The sequence below is a fragment of the Palaemon carinicauda genome, chromosome 35, assembly GCF_036898095.1.
Source record: "Palaemon carinicauda isolate YSFRI2023 chromosome 35, ASM3689809v2, whole genome shotgun sequence".
Taxonomy (NCBI): Eukaryota; Metazoa; Arthropoda; class Malacostraca; order Decapoda; family Palaemonidae; genus Palaemon; species Palaemon carinicauda.
The window spans coordinates 34606650-34619149 of NC_090759.1; the positions used below are offsets into that span (position 1 = coordinate 34606650).

A 12500-nucleotide genomic window follows, 5' to 3' on the forward strand; every position below is an offset into this window, starting at 1 on the left:
CAAGGTTTCTGACTTCCACTACCCAAAACGCCTTTAGAAATCAATGTTTCTGACTCCAACTACCTAACCGCCTTTAAAAATCAATGTTTCTGATTTCCACTACCCAAAATGCCTTCAAATGTCAATGTTTCTGACTCCAACTACCTAAACGCCTTGAAAAATCAAGGTTTTTGACTTTCACTACCTAATCACCTTGATAAATCAATATTTCTGACTTCCACTACCCATAATGCCTTTAAAAATCAATGTTTCTGACTTCCACTACCCAAAACGCCTTAAAAAATCATTGTTTCTGACTTCCACACCCCAAAACGCCTTTAGAATACAATGTTTCTGACTCCCAGTACCTAAAAGCTTTTAAAAATCAATGTTTCTGACTTCCACTACCCAAAATGCCTTTAAAAATCAATGTTTCTGACTCCCACCACCTAAATACCTTAAAAAAATTAATGTTTCTGACTTCCACTCCCCTAAACGCCTTTAAAAATCGATGTTTCTGACTCCCGCCACCTAAATACCTTAAAGAATCAATGTTTCTGACTTCCACTCCCCAAAACGCATTCACAAATCGATGTTTCTGACTTCCACTACTCAAACGGCTTTAAAAATCAATGTTTCTGACTCCCACCACCTAAATACCTTAAAAAATCAATGTTTCTGACTTCCACACCCCAAAACGCATTCAAAAATCGATGTTTCTGACTTCCACTACCTAAACGCCTTTAAATATCGATGTTTCTGACTTCCACTACCTAAACACCTTTAAAAATCGATGTTTCTGACTTCCACCACCTAAGCACATGAAGAATCAATATTTCTGACTTCCACTAGCCATAACGCCTTTAAAAATCAATGTTTCTGACTTCCACTACCCAAAACGCCTTGAAAAATCATTGTTTCTGACTTCCACTACCCAAAACGCCTTTAGAATACAATGTTTCTGACTCCCAGTACCTAAAAGCTTTTAAAAATCAATGTTTCTGACTTCCACTACCCAAAATGCCTTTAAAAATCAATGTTTCTGACTCCCACCACTTAAATACCTTAAAAAATAAATGTTTCTGACTTCCACTCCCCAAAACGCATTCTAAAATCGATGTTTCTGACTTCCACTACCTAAACGCCTTTAAAAATCGATGTTTCTGTCTCCCACCACCTAAATACCTTAAAAAATCAATGTTTCTGACTTCCACACCCCAAAACGCATTCAAAAATCGATGTTTCTGACTTCCACTACCTAAACGCCTTTAAAAATCGATGTTTCTGACTTCCACTACCCAAAACGCCTTTAGAAATCAATGTTTCTGACTCCAACTACCTAACCGCCTTTAAAAATCAATGTTTCTGATTTCCACTACCCAAAATGCCTTCAAATGTCAATGTTTCTGACTCCAACTACCTAAACGCCTTGAAAAATCAAGGTTTTTGACTTTCACTACCTAATCACCTTGATAAATCAATATTTCTGACTTCCACTACCCATAATGCCTTTAAAAATCAATGTTTCTGACTTCCACTACCCAAAACGCCTTAAAAAATCATTGTTTCTGACTTCCACACCCCAAAACGCCTTTAGAATACAATGTTTCTGACTCCCAGTACCTAAAAGCTTTTAAAAATCAATGTTTCTGACTTCCACTACCCAAAATGCCTTTAAAAATCAATGTTTCTGACTCCCACCACCTAAATACCTTAAAAAAATTAATGTTTCTGACTTCCACTCCCCTAAACGCCTTTAAAAATCGATGTTTCTGACTCCCGCCACCTAAATACCTTAAAGAATCAATGTTTCTGACTTCCACTCCCCAAAACGCATTCACAAATCGATGTTTCTGACTTCCACTACTCAAACGGCTTTAAAAATCAATGTTTCTGACTCCCACCACCTAAATACCTTAAAAAATCAATGTTTCTGACTTCCACACCCCAAAACGCATTCAAAAATCGATGTTTCTGACTTCCACTACCTAAACGCCTTTAAATATCGATGTTTCTGACTTCCACTACCTAAACACCTTTAAAAATCGATGTTTCTGACTTCCACCACCTAAGCACATGAAGAATCAATATTTCTGACTTCCACTAGCCATAACGCCTTTAAAAATCAATGTTTCTGACTTCCACTACCCAAAACGCCTTGAAAAATCATTGTTTCTGACTTCCACTACCCAAAACGCCTTTAGAATACAATGTTTCTGACTCCCAGTACCTAAAAGCTTTTAAAAATCAATGTTTCTGACTTCCACTACCCAAAATGCCTTTAAAAATCAATGTTTCTGACTCCCACCACTTAAATACCTTAAAAAATAAATGTTTCTGACTTCCACTCCCCAAAACGCATTCTAAAATCGATGTTTCTGACTTCCACTACCTAAACGCCTTTAAAAATCGATGTTTCTGTCTCCCACCACCTAAATACCTTAAAAAATCAATGTTTCTGACTTCCACACCCCAAAACGCATTCAAAAATCGATGTTTCTGACTTCCACTACCTAAACGCCTTTAAAAATCGATGTTTCTGACTTCCACTACCTAAACACCTTTAAAAATCAAGGTTTCTGACTTCCACTACCCTAAATGCATTTAAAAATCAATGTTTCTGACTACCACTACCTAATAGCCTTTAAAATTATATGTTTTTAACTTCCACTACCTAATAGCCTTTAAAATTATATGTTTTTGACTTCCACTACCTAAACGCCTTCAATAATCTGTTTCTGACTTCCACTACCTAAACGCCTTCATAAATAAATGTTTTTGACTTCCATTACCTAAACACCTTTAAAAATCATTGTTTTTGACTGCCACTACCTAAACTCCATGAAAATCAATGTTTCTGACTTTCACTACCCAAAACGTCTTTAAAAATCAATGTTTTTGACTTCCACTACCTAAACGCCTTCAATAATCTGTTTCTGACTTCCACTACCTAAACGCCTTCATAAATAAATGTTTTTGACTTCCATTACCTAAACACCTTTAAAAATCATTGTTTTTGACTGCCACTACCTAAACTCCATGAAAATCAATGTTTCTGACTTTCACTACCCAAAACGCCTTTAAAAATCAATGTTTCTGACTTTCACTACCTCAACGCCTTTAAAAATGAATGTTTCTGACTTCCACTAGCTAAACGCCTTGAAAAATCAATGTTTCTGACTTCCACTACCCAAAACGCCTTAAAAAATCAATGTTTCTGACTTTCACTACTTAAACTCCTTGAAACATCAATGTTTCTGACTTCCACAACCTAAAAACCTTGAAAATCAATATTTCTGACCTCCACTACCTAAACACCTTGAAAAATCAAAATTTCTTACTTCTACTACCAAAACGCCTTGAAGAATCAATGTTTCTGACTTCCACTACCTAAACGCCTTGAAAAATCAATGTTTCTGACTTCCACCACCTAAGCACTTGAAGAATCAATGTTTCTGACTTCCACTACCTAAACACCCTGAAACATCAACGTTTCTGACTTCTATTACCTAATATCTTGAAAAATTAATATTTCTGACTTCCACTACCTAAACACCTTGAAAAATCAATATTTATTACTTCTACCACCAAAACGCCTTGAAAAATCAATGTTTCTGATTTCCACCACCTAAGCACCTGGAAGAATCAATGTTTCTGACTTCCACCACCTAAGCACCTGGAAGAATCAATGTTTCTGACTTCCACTACCTAAACACCTTGAAAAATCAATATTTCTCACTTGGACTACCAAAACGCCTGGAAAAAATCAATGTTTCTGTCTCCCACTACCAAAACACCTTGAAAAATCAATGTTTCTGACTTCCATTACCTCCTAAACGCCTTGAAAAATCAAGGTTAGCAATCAATGATAATCCTTCCCAATTGAAACTGCAATAATCATGACTTTTTTGTATCAACAGTTAGACATCCGAAAGGAAGACCCCAGAGCGAAGCCCCTCGCCAGCGTTGAAACTGTGGGGAACAACCTCGCCTTCAAGAACCCCGTTCATCTTCGCGAAGGAATCACTTACGTCTTTACTCTGAAATTGAAGGATTCACAAACGTCCCTCTTCGGCTGCAGATATTCCAAACAAAGTTATGAAGCGGACGGTTTTATCATAACTTTAAGTTCGGGTGTATTCATACAAGCTGTGGTGTTCACATGAATGGTATTAAGGTAGAACTTAAATTAAGATGATAAAATGACTTAACCATGGAGATTACTCACGGATTCAAATATAAACTCCTGACAACGTTAGAATTTCTATTACTTAAGGATATTACAGAAATAAAGAAATAAAGTAACAGTTTTAATTGCCTTACTTCACTAATTCATTTTTCTTTTATGATAAAAGTTCATTTAAAAAAATAACATAAATATGGTGGTCATAAAAGACTACTGGTTCTTTTACGAACATATATCACTGATTTGGTTCATACATAATTCTAAGCCATGTTTTGTATTTACAAATATTCTGATCACAGGATACTTGAATTTGAAAGATTATCTACGGAATATTTTCATCCTAAGTTCGTGTGTGTACTACATATATATATATATATATATATATATATATATATATATATATATATATATATATATATATATATATATATATATATATATATATATATATATATATATGTGTGTGTGTGTGTGTGTGTGTATTGTGTGAGTGTCTGTCTTTGTGTAAATACAGGTGTGTGTGTGTGTGTGTGTGTGTGTGTGTGTGTGTGTTTTATAACAAGAGAAGATACCACTGTTACAAGCATCATGCTCGCAAACAAAAATCTCATAAATGCTGTAAATAGCATTTCTATTTTGTCATGCTTTCTGTTAGAAAAATAAAAATATTACACAATACTACTAGTCATTATTATTTGTGTATGTCCATTTTAGAAGTGTAAAAAGGAATATGCTTTGAGTCATGTAATACGATGAATCGGATGTATAAAAAAAAGAAAAATAATAATAATAATAATAATAATAATGATAATAATAATAATAATAATAATAATAATAATAATAATAATAATACAAATAATAATAAAATCATAATAATAATAATAATAATAATAATAATAATAATAATAATAATATTTTCTCTATAAAATTATTGAAAGGGACTAGAAGGCTAACTGCATCCCATAAAGAAATTAATTTGATTTTATGCCATAAACCACTTTGCAACGAGCTTCGAGAACAAGAGAAACAAAATCTAAAATGTTAAATTTAGAAGAAATAAAATTAATTCTTTCATTAATTAACATTATTACAATTCTATTTTCATTCTATTGACAATATTTAGTGCTAGGATTTTGTATTGGCCTTGGATTAACGTCATAATATATTTTACATTCAAGAAAGGTGAGGGTAAATGTGTAAAGTTCCAGTTTCACCAGAATAGATGGTCATCAGAACGTCAGCCAGATAAGCCCTACCCCACACTGTTTTGCCCAACCATAGCAGTGGCCTCCCAAGTAAATAGATTTTAATAATTGCATATGGGAGACTAACTGATATGTATTGCCCTTTCAAAGTACAGACCTAATCTATGCATAAATTTGAACATAGGGATATCATGATCTGTATTCAAATGGATAAAAAAAATCATGTAAAAATAAGCAGGTGATCATTGTTTTGCCATGATGTAAAAATAACAATTACTCAAAATTCATCAGTGTAGTAAAGATGACAGTGCAGTAATGATGATAATTCATTCTACAATGAATAAACAGGATATGATGTGTCACTTTCATCACATAGAAAAACATAAATGTTCTTCTTGAGCATAAACAAGTCAACACCTAACCTTAACGGGTTAATAATTTCAAAAATATTCCTCTGATAATAAATTTTCCTTTTTCTTACTTTGTGGGTTAGTCCTTAAAATTACACACACATACACACACACACACACACACACACACACACATATATATATATATATATATATATATATATATATATATATATATGTGTGTGTGTGTGTGTGTGTTTGTGTGTATACTGTATATACATACATACTGCATACGGTGTATATATATATATATATATATATATATATATATATATATATATACACACACACACACACACACATATATATATATATATATATATATATATATATATATATATATATATATATATTTCTACATATATGTATATTTACATATATATATATATATATATATATATATATATATATATATATATATATATATATATATATATGTATATATACAGTATGTGTGTATGTGTGTGTGCATGTGAGGTTTTCCGATACTTATGCCCACCCTTTAAAAATGAAATAGGGAACAAAAGCATGTTTACGACCATGTTACGCATCATCAAGTTGATGAAAGTTGAGGACAAACTGGAACGTAAGCGGACATGACATCCAGAAAGCAACAGACTACGTTCAAAACATTGTCGAATTGTGCGCTGCGTTGTTTTCTTCAGCTACTGATAACCCTAGCATGTTTAAAGGTTTAAAGGCTGATCATAAATGGTAAGGGCAAGGGGCAGAGATGCTACTGATAACCCTTGCATGTTTAAAGGTTTAAAGGTTTAAAGGCTGCTCATAAATGTTAGGAGCAAGGGGCAGAGATGCTACAGATAACCCTTGCATGTTTAAAGGTTTAAAGGCTGCTCGTAAATGGTAAGGGCAAGGTGCAGCGACATTGCCCTATCGAAAAAGACAATGCCCTAGAAACTGACCATCTATACTTATGATCAGCGCTCAAGGCCCCTCTCCACCAAAGCTAAGACCAAAGATGACCAAACAATGGATGCTGATGACTCAGCAGATAGACCTTTAGGCTCCCTGTAGGATGGTGAGGTTGCATCAACCAAAGGAACTAACGAGTTTGAGCGGGACTCGAACCCCTGTCTGCCGAATACCAGGCAATGACTATACCACCAGACCATATAAAAAAGCAACAGACGAATTTATGATAGTTTAATAATTAATTTAGGGAAGCAAGGGCTTCTGTCACTAAGGAAAATCCAAGTAAGAGGAACTTGAGAAAATGTATTACAGTTTTACCCACGAGAGCAAAATAAAAGGATAGAATCTCAGATAGTTTTATTGATCATGATATTTCTTGGAGAAAGGTTGCTTTGCTTATTAACATTTAAAACTGTTAATGTGTTCAATTGAAAATTCTATCTCTATTTTTCCAAGTAGACATAATGTTTTAGCCGCTTTGCTGGTACACTGGTAACATGTTTGCCAAGTATTTCACATCCCAGCCCGGGATAGGGATTTTTAAGCTATTTACTGTGGCGGCCACTGCTGTGTTTGGGTACCACAGTGGGGGAAGGAGGGGGGGGGGGGTTAGGCCGGCTGACGTTCTGGTGATCAACTGATGAAAGTATGAACTGAACCCACACATCTTTAACTTTAAAACTTTCCTTAAGAAAGAGTATCCAGGATCAACTTAGTTCTAACCTAGATCAAAGTAATTAGTTCCTTTGGTCTCTCAACCTCACCAGTCTTGTGAGCTAAAGAAGGGGCGTTAAGAGGAGCTTATACATCTATCTGCCGAGTCATAAGCAGCCATTGCCTGGTCCTCCTTGGTCCTAGCTTAGGTGGAGAGAGGGTTGGGCACTGATCATATGTATATATGGTCAATCTTTCGGGCATTGTCCTGATTGATAGGGCAATGTCATTGTGCCTTACCTGTGCCATTCATGAGAGGCCTTTAAAACCTATAAACTGTTAAATCATGTAGCTCCCCGTGGTTACTGTTCATTAAAATAAAATGTATTAACTAGTATTGGGTTTCTGTCCTTAAGAGCATTTTTCATCATCATCATCATCATCATACTAATGATAATGATAATGCTAACGATAATGCTAACGATAACGATAACGATAATAATGTCTTTAAGAGCAACTTCAATTTCCAATGCTTTCCCATGTTAATCAGAAGTTGAAAAAGAATTTCCAATTCATCTCCATGACTAATATTTAGTTCTACTGTTGGATACGTATCCAAAGCTACTATAAATACTTAATCATTCAGATACAATAAAAAAAATCTCACCCGAAAGAGTAAAATTTCCTTAAAGATCAATCATAATGTCGTAATATACATACCGACGTTTCTGCTATGATTATGTCAAACCATCTTATTGAAAAATGAATGCACCAGCTCAAAAAATTAATAATATAGTACTTACACTAAAAAATGGCTCAAGTAGGAATAATAAAGGAAATACGAATATCAATCATAATGTCGCCGATGTGGTAACGTCCCTGACTGGTGATCGCCAGACTAGGGTCAAGCCCCCTTAAACTCGTTAATTCCTTTGTTCGCTGCGACTTCACCATCCTTGTGAGCTAAGGATGAGGGGTTTGGTGGAGCCTACAGGTCTATCTGCTGAGTCACCAGCAGCCATTGCCTGGACCTCCTTGGTCCTACCTTGGATGGAGAGGGGGCTTGGGCGCTGCTCTTAAGTGATGTTGTCAGTCTCTGGGGCATTGTCCAGTTAGATAGGGCAATGTCACTGTTCCTTGCCCCTGCCATTCATGAGCGGCCTTTAAACCTTTTAAGCCTTACCGACGTTTCCGCTATGATCAAAATGAAAGCTTAAGTAAAAAAAAAAAAGAAATACTAAATTAGGTTAATATTACAAGCGGAAGAGGCAAGTGTAAGCGATTCAGAGAAATCACAGGATGACTCGCACCATCAAAGGCGTCCTCAGAGGCTTTGAAGATGCAAGGACTCCCAATAAAATGCGATTCATGGAACTTTCGGTGGGGGGACGGGGGGAGGAGAGACTTGTAACTTCGACGAATTTCCATAAACCTCACTTTTATATTTTCTCTCATTTTTCGGACGCGGACTTAATGCTTCGACTGAAAGGGATCACAAAGTATCCGAAGTTCCTGATATAAGCAGCGGAGAGAGAGAGAGAGAGAGAGAGAGAGAGAGAGAGAGAGAGAGAGAGAGAGAGAGAGAGAGAGAGAGAGAGAGAGAGAGAAAAATTGATTGATTGATTGATTTAAAGTTCTCTGGCATCCTGACATCGAAGGTCATTGACGCCAATATCGTTTATTATAAATAAAAATAAAAATATTCAATTAAAACCAGAAAAATAGATATGTTATAAAAGTTAAATAACATTAAGATGACCTGCTTCTGATATAAATTTAAAAATGCCACTAGCATTGTACGGCACATCATGTCCAAGGAACTTGGCAAGGATGAACCTGCCATCTTTACCCCAAGCCTTAAACAGATATCTAATTCTTTCTCTGCTATAAGTGGGGCATTCAGTCTACAAATGCCTCACTGTCAAGGGTATCAAACAGTTGTCGCAATATGGTTGGTGTTGGCCAGCCAGCAAAAACTCATGTGTCATCCGAGTGTGACAAAGAGTAGTCTGCCATTTTTGGGGTATCCCATTACATCTCCAAGGGGATATAACAATCGCAATTTCTCTCATCTTATTTTCGGTTAAACTATTTCAATGCTGTTGCCAATTGTTACGACAGAGAGAGAGAGAGAGAGAGAGAGAGAGAGAGAGAGAGAGAGAGAGAGAGAGAGAGAGAGAGAGAGAGAGCTAGGCTTCCAAAGGTTGAAGCCAGTAAGCTTCCAGAGGTTGAAGCCAGTAAGCTTCCAAAGGCTAGAGCCAGTAAGCTTCCAAATGCTGGAGCCAGTAAGCTTCTAAAGGGTAAAGCCAGTAAGCTTCCAAAGGGTAAAGCCAGTAAGCTTCCATAGGCTAAAGCCAGTAAGTAACCTTCCAGAGGCTGAAGCCAGTAAGCTTCCAGAGAGAGAGAGAGAGAGAGAGAGAGAGAGAGAGAGAGAGAGAGAGAGAGAGAGTAAACTTTCAGAGGCTGAAGCCAGTAAACATTCAGAGGCTGAAGCCAGTAAGCAGCCAGAGGCTGAAACCAGTAAGCTTCTGGAGGCTGAGGCCGGTAAGCTTCCAGAGGCTGAGGCCGGTAAGCTTCCAGAAGATGAAGCCGGTAAGCTTCCAGAGGCTGAAGTCGATAAGCTGACGGTAAGCTTTCAGAGGCTGAAGCCGGCAAGCTTTCAGAGGCTGAAGCCGGTAAGTTTCCAGGGGCTGAAGCCAGTAAGTTTCCATTGGCTTAAACCGGTAAGCTTCCAGGGGCTGAAGCCGGCGAGCTTCCAGAGGCTGAAGCCGGTAAGCTTCCAGGGGCTGAAACCGGTAAGCTTCCAGGGGAGAACCGGTAGGCGTCCAAGGGCTGAAATTGGTAAGCTTCCAGGGGCTGAAGCCGGTGAGCTTGCAGAGGCTGAAGCCGGCGAGCTTGCAGAGGCTGAAGCCGGGGAGCTTCCAGAGGCTGAAGCCGGGGAGCTTCCAGAGGCTGAAGCCGGGGAGCTTCCAGAGGCTGAAGCCGGTGAGCTTCCAGAGTCTGAAGCCGGTGAGCTCCCAGAGGCTGAAGGTGGTGAGCTTCCAGAGGCTGAAGGCGGTGAGTTTCCAGAGGCTGAAGCCGGTGAGCTTCCAGAGGCTGAAGCCAGTTAGCTTCCAGAGGCTGAAGCCAGTGAGCTTCCAGAGTGTGAAGCCAGTAAGCTTCCAGAGTGTGAAGCCAGTAAGCTTCCAGAGGCTGAATCCAGTAAGCTTCCAGAAGATGAATCATGTAAGCTTCCAGAGGTTGAAGCCAGTAAGCTTCCAGAGGTTGAAGCCAGTAAGCTTCCAGAGGCTGAAGCCAGAGAGCTTCCAGAGGCTGAAGCCAATAAGCTTCCAGAGGCTGAAGCCAGAGAGCTTCCAGAGGCTGAAGTCAGTAAACTTCTAGAGGCTAAAGCCAGTAAGCTTCCACAGAGAGAGAGAGAGAGAGAGAGAGAGAGAGAGAGAGAGAGAGAGAGAGAGATAGGTTTAAGCCTGTAAGCTTCCAGAGGCCGAATTTTCTCCTATTTATCTTCAATCTCACAGCTCTAAAGATAGCTTTGATATCAAAGATAAAAGAAACTACAAATTAGAAATTTGTCTCATACGGCTAATCTGCAGTGATACTTAATATATATATATATATATATATATATATATATATATATATATATATATATATATATATATATATATATATATATATGCATTGAATAAAGTGTATTGATTATTTACATACAATGGTATGAAGATGCTAAGGACAAATATGAAAAAAAATATGAAAACATCAAACAAGGAATCTAGGATTAACGGATAATCAAATACCATGAAATAATGAAACAATAATATTATGAAATAAGCAAATAAACGTTATTGCAACTTGCAATCATAAAATAAGCAATTTAATTCAATGAGGTAGTGTCGAAAGCCATACCGTTGTCAACGGCTGACCTGCAAATTTATTCAAGCCCGATTTAATTTCTATTAATGCCTTCAGTTATTAAATACCGCCACGACCGAGGTATGCGTTTGCTATACGATGTCCCACAACAGGAAGTGTAATATGCTTGTTTTAGGTTTGGCAATTTATTGCATGCGCTCAGACAAATTATCGGCAAGGCCGGATGTAATTTCATTTCAGATGTTTGGTGACACTTGGGGATCGTGTTCGACAAGGCGTTATAACGTGACACTTGGGGATTCTGTGCGACAAGTAGTTATATCGTCACACTTGGGGGTTGTGTTCAACAAGGAGTTATAACATGACACTTGGGGATTCTGTTCGACAAGGAATTATAACATGACACTTGGGGATTCTGTTCGACAAGGCGTTATAATGTGACACTTAGGGATTTTGTTCAACAGGGAGTTATAACGTGACACTTGGGGTTGTGTTCAACAAGGAGTTATAACGTGACACTTGGGGATTCTGTTTGACAAGGAGTTATAGCGTGACACTTGGGGATCATGTTCGAAAAGAATTTATAACGTGACGGTTGGGGACTGTGTTCAACAAGGAGTTATAACGTGACACTCGGGGTCTGTGTTCGTCTTGGAGTTATAACACTCCAAAAAGATTAAAATTACTGCTAGATCTTTGCTTGGAATGCATCTAATACTTTTAAAATATCTCCAGGAGAATAAAAATTACTGCCAGATTGTCTTCGACCAGGAGTTATAACGTGACACATGGGGTAACGTGATGCTTGGGGATTGTTTTCGACAAGGAGTTTCAACCTGATGCTTGGGGATTGTTTTTGACAAGGAGTTATAATGTGAAACTTGGGGATTCCGTTCTACAAGGGGTTATAGTGTGATGCTTGACGATTTTTTTCGACAAGGAGTTGTAATGTGACGCTTGGGGTTTCTGTTCGACAAGGATTTATAACGTGACACTTGGGGATTGTGTTCAACAAGGAGTTGTAATGTGATGCTTGGAAATTCTGTTTGACAAGGACTTATAACGTGACGCTTGAGGATTTTTTCGACAAGGAGTGGTAATGTGACGCTTGGGGATTCTGTTCGACAAAGAGATATAATGTGACGCTTGAGGATTGTTTTCGAGATGAAGTTATATGATGACACTTGGGGATTCTGTTCGACGAGGAGTTCTAACAGAATGCTTGGGGATTGTGTTCAACAATGAGCTATAACGTAACAC

At 37.5% G+C, this 12500-nt stretch overlaps 1 protein-coding gene and 1 long non-coding RNA gene across 2 annotated transcripts in view; one reads left to right on the plus strand and one right to left on the minus strand.

Annotated features, from left to right (window-relative positions):
• Positions 1–4532, plus strand: part of LOC137627683 (BTB/POZ domain-containing protein 6-like) — an 81327-nt gene extending 76795 nt beyond the window's left edge. The window contains exon 6 of the mRNA XM_068358895.1: positions 3900–4532. Within this exon, the coding sequence (XP_068214996.1) occupies positions 3900–4145 (246 nt within the window). The 3' untranslated portion in view covers positions 4146–4532. The remainder of the gene's footprint in view (positions 1–3899) is intronic.
• The window catches only part of LOC137627685 (uncharacterized), a 561261-nt gene that overhangs the window by 414512 nt on the left and 134249 nt on the right, over positions 1–12500 (minus strand). The window lies entirely within an intron of this gene.